This window comes from Diorhabda sublineata, chromosome 1 (genome assembly GCF_026230105.1).
Source record: "Diorhabda sublineata isolate icDioSubl1.1 chromosome 1, icDioSubl1.1, whole genome shotgun sequence".
Taxonomy (NCBI): domain Eukaryota; kingdom Metazoa; phylum Arthropoda; class Insecta; order Coleoptera; family Chrysomelidae; genus Diorhabda; species Diorhabda sublineata.
In genome coordinates this window covers 21,518,706-21,538,470 of record NC_079474.1, presented here as the reverse complement: position 1 = coordinate 21,538,470, position 19,765 = coordinate 21,518,706, and the positions used below count along the sequence as shown (strand labels likewise).

General features: G+C 30.1%; 1 protein-coding gene across 1 annotated transcript in view; it reads right to left on the bottom strand.

Moving 5' to 3' along the window:
* Window positions 1-19,279, bottom strand: part of LOC130445604 (rho-related GTP-binding protein RhoU-like) — a 104,388-nt gene extending 85,109 nt beyond the window's left edge. The window contains exon 1 of the mRNA XM_056781335.1: window positions 18,932-19,279. Coding sequence (XP_056637313.1) covers window positions 18,932-19,175 — 244 coding nt within the window. The 5' untranslated portion in view covers window positions 19,176-19,279. The remainder of the gene's footprint in view (window positions 1-18,931) is intronic.
* Between the last annotated feature and the right edge of the window lie 486 nt (window positions 19,280-19,765).

The following is a 19,765-nucleotide window of genomic DNA, read 5'->3' as shown; positions in this document are numbered from 1 at the left end:
AAAAACAACAATTAATTCAGTTACCCCACAGTGTGAGTAAATAAGTTCCCACGTCTTATAATTCCATACAAAAGTCGTAGCTTTTGTATTTTCAATGGACTAGCGCCGGCAGAGGCGGACTCTATATTAGACATAAAATAAATTGAAATATTAGCTGAAATGAAATTAGAAGACTTTACATTCCAATGTATAGATAGTTCATTCGTGTGTGCCTATAGAAACCTAATAACAATATTAGAATGGATACGGAATTAATTAATTTCAATATAAATAATGCAAAATAGAGATTTGTTAATTTGTGAGGCTATTTACGCACATTTTTCTCCCAAGTAACAGTATTATGAATTTATATTAGTTGGTGATGAGCTACAATATAGGTATAATAAATTGTTTATACGAAGCACATAAAACCTAAGCATATGAGCATGACCATGTGCCGAGAAATTCAAATATTGTTAATTATAACCACTAACGTCTTTATATGGAATTCTGGTACAATTTGTGAACAAATTTATGTCGGGACTAACAAAAAAAATGTAATTTTATGCTTGAGATGATACTGCGAATACTTATTATACTCAAACACACTGCTGTATAAACGGTAAAAGAATATAAGGATTGAAATGAGGAAACTATGTTTTTTTTATCAGTTCCAAGGCCAATTTAAAAAAAAACAAAATCAACAAATGACATTTCTCAATTCATAATTGGCATATTTCTCCAAATAACAGACCATTTTGGCCAAACCAATTTTTTAGGAGATATTAATTATTTCAATGTATTGTAAAAGAACGTGTTAGGCCGAAGTTTTGTTAAACATCATGTTCAAATTGTAATTGGAACATCTGTCCAAGGCGGTTACACTCTACCATAAAATATCCACGGATATCTATACCAAGCATTCAATTAAATCTGGAAATTCGAGGTTTCTAAAATATAAAAAACATTTTCTATACTACACCAACCATAGAAATATTCTATCATTGTATTCTATTATTGAACAAGTATTATAATAATGGAAACCTGCAGCAACGCATTATTACGGACATCATAATCAAGTGGCTAAAAACTATTATTTTAATACTTATACCTATGTACACCTCCGGAATCAATCCTAATAGCTAATTTCAGTATTTAAATATTTATTTCTATGAAGTCGCACTAATTATATGATCTTATACAAATTTATTAAAAAACAAGCTTCATAATTTTTTTTTTGTTACATTTGTTATGTGTACGCCCGAAGAAAAAAATATATTACTCAGAGTATAAGACTTCATTAATGTGATTACAATGCTTCGGCTAAGCCTCGTCAGTCGACGTCTAGGTTCACTAAATAATAAGTGACTCTTGGTAAAATGATGTTTGATTAAAAAGTTGTCGAGTCCTTTAATTCAAATAGAATATGATATTAATGCACATCTTTCATATCTCTTCAAATATATTGTATTGTCGCAGGGTTTACAATTAAGTTTTGTGGTAATCTTACATTCAAATGTTTTCTATATTATTATTGGGAACAACTAGCTTAATAATAAATTGAATATATCATACAATTCACAACTTATAATTCTTCTTCTTCTTCTTCTTCTTCTTATTTTAAGTCTTATGTGTTCAAAGAGGCAGCCTAAGCTGTGACTCCGAGGACCAGCTCTCATACCAGCGCTTTGGTGGTCTTCCAGGCGGTCTACTTGTATTGGGCCTCTCTTCCTTCGCGATTTTCGTCAGTCGATCGTCGTCCATTCTATTGACATGATCTCTCCATGCTCTTCTTTTAGTTCTGGCCCATCTCACTATATCCGCAACGTTACATATTCTTCTAATTTCATTGCTCCTTCATCTCGGTCGTTCTAAGAATCCGCTTAGTAGTTGCAGTCTCCGCTCTGCAAGTATGGCCGTTGGGCGGATTGAGTAGCTCAGCGACCATGTTGCCGGTCCCAAGCCCGGATAAAAGAGGAGGGTTGTGAGGCAAGGCTAGCTACCTACCTCATGTAAAACAGCCATTTGCTCAGAGAACGAAGAAAGTAAAAAAAAAAAGAAGTCAAACTTATAATTGCTTATTAATTTTTTAAGAATACCGTTTTTTTAAACAAATTCTCATGTTCTTGTAAAATTAGGTATTACCATTGATATTAAAAAAAGATAAACAATATTCCAAGAAAAATATTCTCTACTCGTTAGATGTTACAGATACCTAAACAGTCATAAGGTTTAACCAATATAATAAACCAAAAATGGAAGTGGTTCGAGAAGCTTACGAAATAATTAAGAACTATTAAAATTCAACCTATTGTTAGGAGTTAAGACTTACTATTCCTACATAGTGTACGAAAAGGACAAGGAGGGATTTTCCCTTCCTATATTCTAAGGGCAGAACTTTCATTTTAGTATAATTATCCAATTTTACAATACTTTTTATCTAAATAACAAATTTTTACTTCGTGTCGATTTAGGCAGGTGATATTTGTTCATGAGAATTCATCCGAAGAATAAATAAGACGTGGCATCTTTCTATTTAAGTTTGCTTAATGAGTTGATTTCATATCAATTATTTATTTAAGAAAATGTAATATTTTTACATTTCATGGAGTATTTTCTATTTGAGGTTAGTCGACTTGGTAGTTACCAAAATGTAGTGGAAATTCTTCTGATCAACCACAATATGTTTTGGTCAGCCCACTCTCTTTTATATATTAAATCTCAAACAACAATAGAAAATTAATTCGGCGTGATATATTTGGTTACTAAAAATTTATCGATAAATGGAGAAAAGTGAGTCCACAACGACGAGTTATTTTACTTCCCGACGATTCAAATGAAGTCAGAAATTGGACACTTTAAGCATTGAATATATGAGCTCTCTGTAGATCAGTGCGCGTATATGTCCAACCGTTTGTGTCCGAATGTTTCTTGTCTAAATGATACCAAAGTGATATGCGGCTATTTTATGACCACCCTCCAAGCACTAGGTCAGAATAATACCATATGATTCCTAGAATAGTGTTGCCGTAACTTTGCCAGCAGATGATGTAACTTCCAATTTGTTTGTCTTTGGTGACTCGGAGAGTTTCCAATCTAAATTACGTGTTCTTTTAACGCAATGTCAATCCATGTTTCCTTAACAATAGGATCGATGAAGTGACTGTCATCAGAATGATAATAGTTCACGTTAAATTCAGCGGGAATACACATCAGAAATATGTTAACTGTCTATCATTTTTTTCCTTTCAGTGTTGATTTTTGTCGGTCAATCCTTGTTATAGTGATGCCATCTTGTTTACTTGATGAAACGAGTGACCTCTTTTCCTACATGTTGCATGGTTATAGATTCTCCCCCCTCAACCAATTTTACTATTTTCACTGGGAGAAGAGAATTCATCCGGAATATATAAATTCTTTCTGATGATCCCTCGTACTAATGAAAATCATTTACTTTTTCTTTATGTTCTCAATACCTAGAAACAGCCTCGTATAAATTAACATGTAAACTTTATGAAATTTTATCTTGTTTTATTGTTGAAGGATAATGTGAATGACTCGAGATTTCAATAGCTATGTTATGGTCAAGATTAGTTTATAATAACTGTGATAGGAATTATTGTGATAAATACTCATATGTTAAGATATAAAAATGGTAACAGAAGACCATAAATTAAATTCTGTAAATAGGGTTTCATATATAATAGTTTAGCAATATAGTGCCTACCTCATCTGATTACTACCAAAATTATTAATTAATACATAACATTAAAAGCTGAAACTATCAATGCATTATCAGGAATAACACCAATATGAGAAAAAGGTATTCTGCTTTAGAATAATATGGTTTTGTTTTTATTATCCATTTTCCACTCTTTCCGGTCCTTTACTACTCCATTAATTTGTCTAATTGTTAAAAAATGAATATATTAGTGAACTTACGGTTTTTTTAGAATCTACTGTTGCCATATGACAACGCTAGGCATTGTAATACCTATTTGGGCATATCTCCACTCTAGCAAAAAACACAATTTTACTAAAAAGGTGAAATGAAATTTTTTGATATAATTTTTGGGACAGTTTATTTTTAATATAGTAATCTCAACTTCAACAAAGAACAAAGAAGAACAAAGAACAGCATTGTATTTTCAACGCATTGTTATATTGTTTATATTAAATAAAAAATTTGGCTATTTGCTTACTGGCTCAAATAGGTATTGAACACTTCTCTTTCGAATTTAAGTTGCGAGACCTTTATTCCTTCCGTTTTGTTTAACAGTAACCAGCTATTTTGCATAGCAAGGTCTAGTAAACATGAAATTTAAGGCCTGTACCATTTCTTACCTATATGGTAACGGCTTATATTCTGATCCATTTGATCGATTCCGCCCTTATACACATTGTGTTATTGCAACTTTGGCCAGTGGATCATAATGATCTTGTCTGCTATTGGGACCATATTATCAAGTTTGTAGTTTCCCTGGTACCGCAAGACAATTAAATGATGGTGATGATGATAGCTGATTGACCCGAATTGACCCAAAAATGAAAATAACGCTACCAAAGATAACAAATTCTCAATGTATAGATTATACAGTGAATACATTTTATATGAAACACTTCATTTAGTACTAGCAATGGACTAGAAGCTTCTCCAACTTTCGTACTTTGTATTTACGTTTGGTCTCTTGTCCTCGTTAGAACGTCTATAATATTTGGGCATACTTCCATCATTATGCTTTATATTATGATCATTATATGTATATAATGTTCAACACTTTAGGGAGAGAAAACGTTTCCTAAGAAACGGAAAATAGAATTATCACAGTGTTTAATCTCCTATCGTTATGGTAACACTCGCACAATTTTTTTTCTTAAAATATTGTTTGCATTTTAATTTGGTACTTATGTCAGATTTATGAATACAAGTATAAAGAATGATATTATGTAAGAATAACTTCACTTGTTTGAACTTAGGATTCATATTTTCAAAAAACCCTTAGTTTCGCAGTTTCAGAAGGTCGGACAAGTTAACTGCTTTTATTACTCCTGCAACAATTTACATTTGCACATCAGATGGAACATCTCTCACCTTTCTAGCTTACAAACTCTGTCATTAGTATTTATTTTAACATCTACCTGAAAGTGTTGCCTTATGGTAACGGTAGGCTCGAATGGGATATATAGAAAGTTTCCTTCCTAGAAAAAAGACGATACTCTTTCCTTTGTAAACTTTTAAAATAATAGTTGTGGTATTTTTCTTCAAAATAGGCGTGTATGTAAGCGATAACGTCCTGATCTGATGAAAATCTCTCTGTTGAAATTGGAACTCTGAGGTTGGGAAAAAGTGGGCAGACGTCAACTAATTCGAATGTAAAACGTGAATTTCCCATGGCGATCACAGAAGTGTGAGAAGGTGCGTCATCTTAATAAAAAAGCACTTTCTTTTGTATGGTAGCTTTTTCTCTTTACCATATCAAGAAATGATGCGTTATTGCTCTATCTTTTTGAGATAGTCGACGAAACGCTTAGAAACCTATAAGGATACAGTTAGAGAGGGAAAAAGGAACGCACATACGAGTATCTATTATCATATAGGAACTTAAACAGACCGTGGATTTGACTATTTATGTAGACTTCCTAAAAGGTGAATAGAGACGTAAACCTGAACATCTCAATAGAGCAGACTTGAAAAATATAGCTATGCTTACAGTAGGAGAAAGAAATGGAATAAAAAGTGAGAAATATTCAATGTGAAGTCTTCCTAGACTTTCCACTGATATGAATAGTCTTCAAACATGTATAATTATTTTACTAAAATAAACCAGATAAAATAAACATCAAATATAATTTTTTAATGAACTTCATGGGTGAATGAAATGAGTTGCATGAGTATTTGATTTGCAATTACAACATTAACTTTACATTCAATAGTTGAATCGTTTTCATATTTCTATTCAGAAAGTAAGCAGTAGGTAATCATTTACATTTTTAGTAACTATATGGGTACTGAATAATCAGTATTCTTCCATTATATAACAACGGATCCCCTACATTTCCAAGAATGCACATCTCATGATTTACTAGTCATAGCGTATACACAGACAGGCACATTGTATAGGCTTGCATATTAATTGAACATCTTTCACCCACGAAGGATGGGTAAATGCACTTCAATAATCTAAGGTAGGGAGGCCCTTTTTAGAATTATGATAAGTATATTATTGATGGTTATTGGCACTCAGGAGCGACTCGTTTTTATGGTGATTTTTTTATGTATCTTAATTTCTGGATTCTATACGAGTACATTACTAAAATAGTTATTTTCCTAACAAGTGCGGAAAGTATACCTACCCATTTTTCTAAAATTGTTTTATTCCAACAAACATAATAATACATATACAAAACTTTAACTGAAAACTACTAATTATTATAAATATTAATATTGAAAACACAATTTGTTATGTTCTGTAGACTAGTAAGAATTGCCGGCCCAGTGGAGTTATTTGGTTTCACCTGGAAGGTAGATGACGTCGATGAGGATGGCATCGGTTGCTGGTCGCATAAAGATGACGGCAACGGTTTTAAGTCATTTGGCAGGTAACAGCTCGGAATTAGTTTCATTTGCAGCATTTAAAATTGCTTCGGGAAGTTCTTCGTCGGATGAATCCATTAATATTATTGTATCGGATTAGGTTTAATGTGGTTTAATTTAGAAGAAGATTGCACTTTTTCGGTCACTTACGAGACGTTTTGAACAACTTTGACGTTTTAGTAACAATTACATGGTTATATAAAAAATATCTTTATTATTTTATATTTTCAAAAAATTAAAAATGCTACAAAAAGCTACAAAAGCTTTAAATTTTATTTGATGGACTATTTAGTAAATATTTATTTACCTGTAGTAACAATAGTTATAATCTCAGAAGTAAAAAACTATCTAATAAGGTAAAAATTTGCATAATTTTACTTTCCCGCACTAGTGACACTTTCAAAACTAAAATGCGTGCGGGAAAGTTCTCTAGTAAGAAACAGTGTTGGAAAACATTTATTAATCCAATTTTTTGCAGAACAAGCGGCAGCGTTTATCTTGAGACACTCCCAACCCACCCGCACTTTATCATCTCACTTTTGTGTTGGCATAAACAGTTCTGACATATACCTACATCAAAAGAAGATGGGAATAATAAACATTACAATATTGCTACTGGGTGAAACATTTTTTTTTAATTAGGTATGGTATTTATGTTCATTTATCAGGCTACTCTTACTACAAATGAGGTTGTAACGTGTCACAGCCTTTCACTGCTCGATTTTAATTTTTGGGAAATTGCAAAAGATAAATTTATTACATTAGATTCTTATACTAAAACGACCAGCTAAACAAAAAAGATAATAAGCTTGTTTATTGATGAAAATAAAAAAATTAAAATACGATTTTTCTCATAAAAATGTGTATAAGGGTTTAAATTAATATTAAATATTTGTGTAGAAAGCAAAATATGAAATTCAAATTGCAATTGATTTTATTTAAAAATGATGATTGCAAATAATCGAACAATACAATAAACATCAATTATTTTCTAAGGAAGAAATACATAACAATCATCTTATCAATAATTAGGTAATTTCATAGAAACTAAATATTGGTATGTACGTACGAATAAACATATGTAATTGAATATTCGACACATACATTCAATCTAGATTTTCTCAAAATTCTATAGTATTTTCAGTAATTTTCTTACTTTCTTCAATAATAATTCTCAACAAGTGATCGATGTTTTTAGATATACATTAATTAATTCCACAATCGGGAATAGTTATTCTAATTCCTATAAAAGGCTCTTCCAACGCAATTAGTTAACAAAGTATCCTGTATTGCAGCCCGTGTTCTTTTTATTGCAAACGGAAACGGGTAAAGACAAGAACACAATAAATCTGAAAATATAAGTGACATAATTGAAAAGGTATAAGAAACGAAGGAAAGGAAGACCCAGGAAACAATACAGCAGATGAATGAAGTAGCAAAGGATTGGAAAGAGTGGAAAAAATGGATAAAAGGTATGAAGAGTTCTTGAGAAGAAGAATAAGAAGTATGATAGTATCCAGAAGATTGAAAATATTATCCAAAAAAGAGGAACAGCTTAAACCCGTTTCACAAATGGTGTGGTCCATATTACCTATATGTGTATTCGTCTAAAATATGAGTTTTGACAGTATATATGTCATTGTGAACGGTTGAATTCATTGTCTCTTTCAATCAAGCTCATCAAAGTGATTTTGACGCAACTTCAGCTGCTCTCATACTCAGGTGTCGTCGTCAATAAAAGAGCTGGTGTTTCGTAGCTTCACTATTGTTGGGAGTGAGGTTTTAAAGATAATATCTCATATCAATATAATAAAACACAAGTTTTTTTTAGTTAAAAATATTTCTTCATTCAAGATAAATATTTTCAATGTGTGAAAATTATAAATTTGATTTTTTATTTCTTTTATGTCTCTCCACTTTCTCTTATACAATTTGACATAACACTATTCCTAGGTTTTCGAAATAGCGTATGTGTATGTCTGTTTGCCCCCGTATTGTACAAAAAAATCTATTATAATGATTATAGAAAATGCGTCATAGATAATAACACTGGATAAATCACCTGATTGTTGCATTGAATATATTAAAATTTATATTTGTTATCTCAAAAACATTGGAATTTAACGATTTATTTTGCGAAATAATATTTTTCTGATAAAGAGAAATAGTGAATACTTTGTATGGAAATCTTTTAGATGTTGCCATCTCAGAGGTTGAAGCTTTAAAGTATTAAATAAAAAATTGAAAAAAAATTAGATGTACCGAGTGTCAAAGTGAGAATGGATCTCTGCCAAATATCTTAAACCATTTGTATAGCTGCGAAATGAAAATGATATCAAAAGTGACCTCAAACAGAACTTAAAAATTAAATGAAATAAATATCAAATAAAATAATTTGTGAAGCTCAATTTTAAAATTTCTAAAAGTAACCATAAAGAAATGGCACAAAAAAATTATCGTATTCTTAACAAATATTTATATTAGAAGTGACTTTATATACTCAAATTAGGGGTGTTATGGAGATGCCAATACCTTAAGTTGTAATTAACCACTTTTTTCAAACCTTCGTACTTGATGAAGGTCATTTTCATGTATGTATTTTTAACAAGAAAATCATAGGGATTGCTTTATAATGCTTGGTAACTTCTCTTTCTCAAGTATTTACATAAAAAATATTTTTTCCGAAATAATGACTATCTTAAAACTCAACATCGAATTTTAAATGTGAAATTACATAGAGCATTTGAAACAATAATCATTAACATAACCCTCAATATCATATATTCATCAAAAGCTCTTGTAGGAAGGATTTTTATATCAGTGGATTGCTGATTGAGCTTCACTCTAGGTCTTATTTAAATTGAAAATAATTCATTATTTAATTTCAAACAATTCTCTCTGTGTATACTATTTAGACATGATAAAAAGGAAGTTAGCGGAATTATTTTAAAAGCTTATTTCTTCCTTTAATCAGACATCTTATCTACGAGAATTGCTACTTAGAAATAGTGCAACAATGGTATGAATATATGAAATCTGACATTACCTTCATAAAGATTGTCATTTTTAATGGTGAACGTACTAAGAACGTGTTGTTATAAGAATTTTAGTTGTTTACGGAAACTTGAAACATTCTTGGTCAAAAAAATGGAATTAAATCGCCAACATTTTCGTGCAATGATATTCAATGATTTTCGACGTGTCGTCCAAATTCGGCTGTTGAGCCAGAAAACATCGATGCTGTGCGTAAACTGATATTGTAATATCGCCATATGACATACCGTAAGATTGAGGCATACATGGGCACTAGTTTTACTCGCCTTCATTCAATAGGCACGACATTTTATCTGTCAAAAAGTTTTGTTCGCGTTGGAGACCGCATAATTTGACAATAGCACAAATAAAGCTCGTGCCGATTGGTCCAAAGAAATGTTGGAAAAATCATCTATAAGATCGTGACAACTAAACATCGATTGACTGTATGGGTCTTTCAAAATAAGCCAAATCCAACAAAAGGTTTCTAAGCAATTGGTTTAATTTTGTTGTCATCACCGTTCCATAAGACCAACGTGGAACGGTCAATTATTAATGGTACACCAGCATTTGTTTGTCAGAAGTGTTCAAAAAATCCTAGTTTAGCATTTCTTCTTATTCCCGTATATCAAAAATAAATTGCGAAGTGAACGTTTTTCTATACGTGAAGAAGCGGTCCAAGCGTTCAAATCACATGTTTTGGAGATACCTCAATTGGAATGTTGGAATGTCTAACTCAAAACATAAGTAGCAGTCCTCGTATTTGAATAATTTCAACTCCATCATTATTCACGATCCTGAATCTGCTTGAATGACATTCATAATTATTTCTAATTAACAATGGTTCATTCATTTTTGCACAGACGCCTTTAAATCATGCAGTTTCCAGTTAAACGTGAAATACAATTGTATTAATGCTCCAAATGGTATTGGTTAATTACAGATGATATTCTAGTGGGTAGGTACTAGGTAAGTAAATAAAATGATATTACTGGTAATGCTTCCAATGATTCAATTTTATCAGTGTATAACTTGCGTGAAATGTCTTTCCAATTTAGTTTGTTTGACTAACCCAGGTTTCACAATTAATCATTTGATGAGAACGATGATTAAAATTGTTATTTGAAAACGCAAACATTTGAAGCAAATCATTTTCATGTGTAACGATTAACAAAAGAGTAATTTATCAGTTTTATCGAAAAATGATAGATTAAACCGTTAGCACTGTTCAGGGTGGTCCGTGACTAATAGTCCAAACTGAAATGTAAGATTCTAGGCCTTCATATATTATATCTGATGCAATTGGTTTGATGATAAGAAAGTTATAGGGTGGCATAGTAGAAGTATAAAAAATATATTATCATAGAAAATTGAAAGATTTTTGATCGGGAAACGTAATAAATTTAAGATGAATATTTCGAGGTATGAAAAATCATAGTATGATGAATATTTATTACTATAAATATCAAAGTTGACTTCAATGTTAACAAATTTCTGTTGCAAATATTTACTTAGATGTCATCAAGACTCCTGTCACTTTAGTATTTGACAGTATACTTCAATTTACTTCAGGTTATCTTCAGTCTCTGAAGACGATGACTTCGTTGGTTATCGAAACGCGCGTCAGACATTGTAATTTTGAGTGTTCGTGTAGTGGTAGTGTAAGCAGTGTTTCAGTATGAATGTCACCAACGATTGCAGCATAATAAATGTCATCCATAGTTGGGTCACAGAAGAATTAAGATTTTCCAAACAAACATTGTCAGTATTGTGAAGTTATGACTGACAAAATAAATGCTAGTGTGAAATTTCAATTCAATATTTGTTTTTATGATAAATATTTCTTTTTGTGATAGTACCTTAAATAAACACATTTGCCGTTACTGGATTGACGAGCATCCTAAATCATTCCAAGAAGTACAGACCCAACATCATCTTGAATTAAACGTGTGGGTGGGAACTTATGGGCCTCAACACTTGAAACGGAAAACTTATTTTAAAATATATTTTAAAATGAAATAGGTACTCTTTCCAACAAGACGATCAACCTCCACATAGACAACTTTTATGGTATTAAGTATTTGAAAAACAAAATTTCCAAATCCTAACCTACTTTTTTGGAAGAACAAAAAAAAACGATTGCATTCGAGAAAAATTGACTTTTTGAAAAATTTTAGAAAATTAAATATTCAACTGATATCACAGTTTGATTGTTATTCAATGGTTTAATTCAAATTTATGAAAATACTTTTCATAATCAGGGCAACGTTGTACTACGATTGTAGTATAACTAGATTTTATAGAACAACCTTTATTTTTGTATGAAAAATTGCCGTTCCAAATGAGAAAAAACAGTTTTTTCCCGTTAAAAATCCGAAATATTCGAATCTTAACATTGAAATCTCATTTTTGAATAATATGAGAGTTGTGTTAAATCCGGATACTGTTTTGTGTTGTGTTAGCCTTGAGATACATCCAAAAAAGATTTAATCAATTTTTTGATCGAGGTTGTCGAGGAAGATTGAAAACAAAAAAACGAATATTCACTAATTTGTTCTGAAATCTTAGCACCATATGCTGGATAAAGCAATTTTTAAACTACAAAATAATAATTTTTTGAGTTTTGCTTAAATCTTTATCACAATATAAGATTTCAACTGACAATTTGCGTATTTATATTTATTAATAGGTCACCTTCATCATGAATATCAAAATAAGAATAAAATCAACATAGAACTTGGTCTAATGATACTAATTTATTTTTACTTTACATTTCAAATATGTAGCAGTACTTAATTAATTAAATTATTATATATATTATATATATTATATATGTATTATATATAGTTTTATTAAAATTAACAAAATAGAGCTATAAATTTTACTTAAATTATTTAGGTCTTTTTGTGTGAGCCATTTCTAAAAATTCCCTTTTTCGTGTATTAGATTCCGTTTCAAGAATTTTTGAAACTTTATAATTGAATTTATTTATTTTGATTTTTAGTGGTTCGTTAATGCAGTTCTATTTTTTTCATCGTAGTGATGACCTCTTAGTCTATTGTCTAAATACTGAGATGTCTGCCACAATTAGTACAAGGTACTTGATATATAATATTACTTCTTTCGTCTTTTGGTGTTATAGATTTAAATTTAGTGAAATATTTGGATAATGTATTATGTCCTTTATAACTTATACTAATATCATATTTACTGAAATAATTCTTTAATTGTTGGGAAAATCCTTGTACATATGGGTAAGGAAAAATGTTTTATGTTTTGATGCTTAGTTTATGTTTTGTTTTTTAATTGATTATAGTATATGTTTATCCTCTTCTTGAATATGCTTTTTATCATTCTTGAAGTTTAAATATCTTGAGGATTAAGTTGGTTTCGTATACCATTCTGTTCTAATGTTATTGTTCATATAATGTGACACCAAGAAAATTGATTCTATTATTTCGCAAAAAAGATAATTTGATACCAACAATTTCTAAATTTAAAGTTATCCCGTATAAAATTTACAAATAGTCGCCGGCAGCATGAATATCACAATCTTTTTTTATCTATTTTTTATCGTTATCGTTTTATTTATTTTCCAAGTCATACAACTATCTATTACCGAGGTAACCACTCTAATAAGAAAATTAGGAAACGATTTAAAAAACATAACAGTTAAAATATGTGAAGTAAGTCCTATCAATATTTTCCAAAAATTTAAGAAAAATGTCCAGAAAGAACTGAAACACTTCTTAATAATTACAAAGAAAAAAATATTAAGAAAATTGATAACCTAATATTAAAACAACAACCTATTGCTGAAAATACAAATGAAATAAAATCAAAATGGATCGAAAATCTAACTGTTACTATCGTATGAAATGAAGTGAAAGAAGTTTTATCTTTAAGTCCTAATTTTGCACAAAAAATTTCTAGTTGCAAAGTATTACCTGTGACAAATATCTTTATGTAATATTGAATGCAACATCAATCATCTAAATTACGAAATTCACAATAAAATAAGATCTCTTTTTATCCATTCTGAAAATTATACATTATATACATTATACACATCTATCATAAAAATGTGATATTTCATTGAAGTTTGATTATTTTATCGAAACAACCTACGAACCCAAAAAATTAAAGAGAGATAGATCTAAATGTTCTTGATATTTTAGGTCTCTTCTGTTTTAATAATAGTTTTTTTAATAATTTTTGATAAACACTTAAAGAAAAATCGAAACGTCAAATTTTATCTTCCAAAAATTATAAAAAAAACTAATTTATCTATATAATAAGATATTCAAGAGAAATTTCTAAAGATTGCTACACTTTTAAAAGAAATGCCAACATAAATTCGAGTAAATATATTCAATTTAATTATTAGTTAACGTTCTTAATCGCTTAAGCTACATAAGTCTTAAATTAAAACTGTTGAATTTATTCATATATTAAATGAATTACTGTTGTGAGAAATACTATGAACATAAGAGCAATTCTTTTTATGATATTAATTCCCAAAAAAGTCTCGGTATTATTTCACCAAAGCATTAACTTAGAGCATTGTACAATACATATTCCAATTACCTTCACATCATTCTGATATCAAATTTCACAATGACTGTATTAACCAGGTAGAGCCAATATTTCATTAACAGCATAAACCGAAGAAAGATTAAAGAGCCTTTTCGGTGTATATTAATATCAGGCTTATACTTACAGTATGACTCATTTTCTTGTGATTCATGATTTTTGTTCTATTTTGATTGTAGGTGAAAAAAATACCAGAACTAACCCAAAGTGGCAAACCGATAACAGTATGAATGTAAAAGGGTTTTCCATAATTCAACATAGAAACAATCATTTGTAGCGTATGTATTTGCTAAATTCATACAATAATAGCAAGGAACTGTTCAATAAATTATGATAAGTTTGAATTTTTGAATAGTAACTACAAAAAAATAATTCAAATTCTGCTGCATAACTAAAAACCATAATTTTCATAAAATTGATTGATGATTATGATACTTTGAAAATTCATTAGAGTATCTTGCAGAAAAAAGGCTCATAACTACTCTTTGTAGTTATTGGAATAGTTGAAGACAAGACTGTTTTATGTGAAAGTTCATGGAATATGATCTATTAATACCCTCCATAATCAAATTGGTAATAAAATGATAGTTACTAGACCATTCAATGCAACTAAAGTCTAAATCGTTCTAGTGTAAACCACTAAATATAATATCAACCTTCCTGTTTAATTTTCAACATTTGTTGTAAAATTGGTGACAATATTTTCGACTTCTCCATTATTGTCAATTTTTTCCCATTTGGAAAGTTTTGATTAAACAAAAACCAATGATTTTCAAACGGTTTAATAATTGCAGCTATATGGTGGCTGCACTTTAACTTCTTAACCAAGTCCAGTCAATTTTTGTCGAGAAATCGATAATAAATGTGATTGGGCGTTATCGAGGTGAAACATAAGGTCCAATTGTTTATAGTATAATACTGAATCAACCAAATCAACCAGGTTACAGTTTTCATAGTGAAGAAAGTAAAATGCACAAAGTAAAGCATATTTCGATCCGGTTAAATCCAAGTACATCATATTTTTTGTAGCTTCCATATCGATCCATGCAGATTAGTTGCGAAATTTCATCTGCTTTCTTAGTTAAAGGCAGACCAGATAGACGCAAATGCTTCATAACCAAATTGCCACCTCGGAAATGTTCAAATCAATTACAAAGTTTTCTGCACGTTTTTGTGACGCGTTATACCTTTTTCTATAGGGAAAATGTATCACACGGCATTTGTCTTCAGATATTTGAATAATAATTATTGACCAGCGATAAATAAAATTCCCTTAACAATAATGTAACTTCAAATGCCATTAGTGAAACATTTATCAAATTTGCTAAATCGGACTAAGTAGTGGTTTTTAATGTACCACCATCTACTGTGAAAATCAGTTAAGCCAACACTGATAAATAGAATTTCAAGAGTGATGGCGTTTGAAATAAATAAATAAATATTTCCCAATGACAATAAAACATTACTCTTTCAAACTGCAACCTTCAATACCGCATAAATAAAGCTCTTGATGTTTATTACTAAGTTATTTATCGTAAGAAAATCTGAAATGATCCGAGGAACATTCCTTAGAAACAGAATTTGCCTCATCAAAATAATGTATAAAAAAATGAAAATTGTAACCTCGAATAAATATCTAGTATATTATTAAAAATGCGAATCAACATACAATAGTTATTTTCAAACAGTCACATTTAATATATTATCTTAGGATTATTTTCATAATTTATTTTGCGAAATAATAACAAATCATTTCTTAAAGGAAAAGTCTTTTAATTAAATTGAATTTTGGACACTTATTCAACTGATTTTCATAAGGATTAACAACAGTGTAACAAAGAGTTGATACTTGAGTTGAACCCAACTTAACCTCACCTAACCATTATTAAATTAAAAGTTTTTTGTGGAAAATGCAGAATACGCATTTTTTGAATTATTTTGACCTAATACCAAAAATGCACGCATTCTTAGAAAACATATTTTTTCTATCACTTTCTGTTCAATATTTTATATAATATTGAAGATTTGAAAAATCTCAGATGTTGCTGATGGTTTTTCATTTTGTCTTAATAGTTATTCAAAAGTTCGTATGTTTGCCCATCTCTAGGACTTCGGCAGATAAAGTTTCTTGTGCGCTCGTCGAATTCGACACAGGTAGTGTGCGCTAGATGCACGAAATGTTTTCTAGGAGTGCATCTGCGCTCCTCGCACCTCACATTTTTTATTGATCTCCCGCTTATCAGATTTTGAAAGTAGATAATCGAATTAATACTTCTGTAATTCCAATACGAACTTCTCTGGACATCAACCAAAATCTCTTTCGCAAATTATTGTCGTACGTGATCTAGTTCTTACATCATTTATTTTTAAAATGGGTCGATTTTTTTCCTATCAGCGGAAGTTCGCAAATGGAAAGTCTTTCCTCCAAATTTTTGACAGAAATTATGTGGAACCAAGGAATACAGCTTCTTTTGATATACAGTCGTACATACAAATTTAAAGCTATATTTAGAAAGAAACAAAAATTTTCCCCAAACTATTTATGCGGAGATTTTGGGCTCTTATTCGTTGTTCCTGATCAATTTATTAGTGATAAACACTGATAGTTCAAATTTCAAATTTAGAGTGTCTTGAGTAAAATTTTTGGTGAATATAAATATTTCCAACGTTCTGTTAATAATTTAAGGCTCAGATTACTTTTTAGACTTAAGTAGATATTATTAAAAACAAAAAATATTCCAGTATCCGAGCAAACTGATAGAAATATCGATATTTCTCCTGTAAATTGGTCAAAAGTCATTTTAGACAATTTTATATGAAAAAGCATTTGAACATATAAAAGCCCAAGTTGTATTACCAGCTATAGTATACTTGGTTTCGAATTAAAATAACTCATAATATCATGCTTTTTTGAATACCTACCTTTAGATTCAGCAGAAATAATAAATGATTATAAGAACAAATGTGAAATTAATTTATGCTTCCGAATGCAACCTACCTTAGTTTTAGTTTGTATGTAGTGCTCCAGAAAGAGATAAAAAATTGAAATTACAATAAATAAAATAGTATATAATTAATTTTTATGCATCATATTATGGGATACATTTTTTTAACAAATAAAAATCTTACCGTAAAATTACATTTTTCCTTTGATTTTTATTTATAATTATTACACGGAATGGTTTTAATAACAAACTAATTTTTCTTGCGTTTCACTATGAGTTCTTTAGAATTATCAATTGTTTCCTCCATTATGGTATGATTCAAAGCAATATTCACTCTCAAATAGAGAGTCAAATATTTTCAGTTCATAGGTGGTGGTGTCTCTGTAGCACTCTATTCCCTGGTATAACTTTATCCTGGTATAGGCAAAAGTTCAGCTATTACATCTCTGCTCATATGACAGTTTATAAAGAGGTATGGAGACACCTGGCATGTGACAAGTTGAGGCACACGCATATTGGATTTTTGCATGTTTACCAATCTACTGCTCCTCTTAAATAGGTGTGACATAAGATAAGTGACTGGTCTTTAAATAAGACACGGTCTTTTCTATCTAAATGCTATATGATGATCTGGAATATCGCTGGCGCATAAAGAAGAAATCAACTGATCTATGGTGATCTATTGCCTGCACTTACACGTGTCAATTTCCAATACACGAGAAAGCTTGATAGTTTTTCTAGTGACGTTAAAAGATTCAAGTCAATATGGCTGATAAACTTTTGTCAGTATATTGACATTTAGTAGTTTTGAGTGGGGCAAATTGGTTACCAACGAAAACAAATTTTGTTAATTAATACATTTTATTATTAGAATACAAATTTCATTATATGTATAACTCGATGAGTGGAGGTCGACCAAGACGACATCTTATACCATGTTAAATGGAATTTTGGTAATTCTATAATATGATATATACTATGACTAATAATATAGTCATTCATATGACTATATCATATTCATCAGTGAATATTTCAACTGAAAGCTAGACAAAATCAATCATGTTATTGAAATTGAAGATTTCTACCTTCAAATTTCAAATATTGCCTAGCACCTAGATAACATATTAAAAGATATTGTGGACTAACTTTCCATATGAATCACTTGTCTGCAACTACTATATTCAATGATCATACATTACAATTGTTTTAGATGACTGTTTTTGTCATTAAAAAAAATTTCAGAAATAACTTATCATCAGTATGGGAGAAGCGTAACTAGGGATGATGAGCGTTTCAAATCTATCTAACAAGTCCCTTTACAAATTAGTAGTACGTGGTACATAGTAGAAACAACATTAGGTATGAAATAAGTATATTGAAGAAATATTGATTATTACACAACAAGCTACGTCCTCAAAAATATAACCTAATCTTAATCAGCGAGATATTATAAATAGTTTCCTTGACAGTAACCTTTAAATAACAGCTCAAAAATGTAAATTTTTTTGTTTTGAAAAATTATTCTAAATATACACATTTCATTTATTTTCATGTATTTGAAGAAAAAACAGGTAGATATATATTTAGTCATTCAGAAAATAATTTTTATAATAATATTACTACATGTAATATGTAATAATTGAAAATATTCCTTAATTATAAATGTTTATGGGTTTATTTTTCAAAAAAATTAATGTAATATTCCAAATAAAGGAGTGAATAATAATCGATGTCAAACATTACTTACTATTTCCTTAATTAACTGAAGTAAACAGATCAAACTTACCGTTATAATTGTCGTAAGCTGTAGGAACATATTCACTAGGAAAACTGTCGTTACTGTAAGATACAGCTAAAGAAGTTTTTCCGACTGCTTGGTCTCCAACAATAACACACTTGATTTTTTTATGTTTACCTTGACACTTGTTTTTCTTCAACTTTTTAGAATTAGTTATTGTCACGTGGGTAGTATTTTGCGTTAAAAGGGGTTGTTTTGTATAGTGAAACCCTGGGGTAGATTGAGGTGTCATTTTTAGCTTAATTTTCTAACTCTACTTCTATTTAACTTTTACGTGAAATGTTATTCATAGCCGGAGTCGGTACACAGACGTCAATTTATCTAGACAGCGTGAGTAGAACTGAGTCATAGGATTAGCGATATGCATTCGGTTGCCATAGACCTGTAGAGAGAATCCACCATCAAGAGATAAGGCAAGGTAGGTGAAGTCAGTGGCGCCGGTTACAGGTAACAGGGAATATCGATATTTTGACATTTCATCATAGATACGACAAAAATAGTTTGTTTAAAAGAAAACCCATATAAGTTTATTTTAATATTCTTCAGTTATTTTGATGTGAATAAAAGTTTATGATGTTTGAAACAGAGTGAAATTCAAGAACACTGAAACGACCAGCGGCATACCCAAGTGAAATGGAAAATTTGATAAATCCGATTGTCCGACGACTGTGGTTTTATTTTGCGATGATTACCGACATTTACATTTCCACACAATGGCATAATTATTTTAGCTACAGTTAGAATACCAGCACATAACCTAACCTAAACAATTTATTATCATAAGTGTAGTAACTTCACCATAAAATAAAATTTGAAAAATAC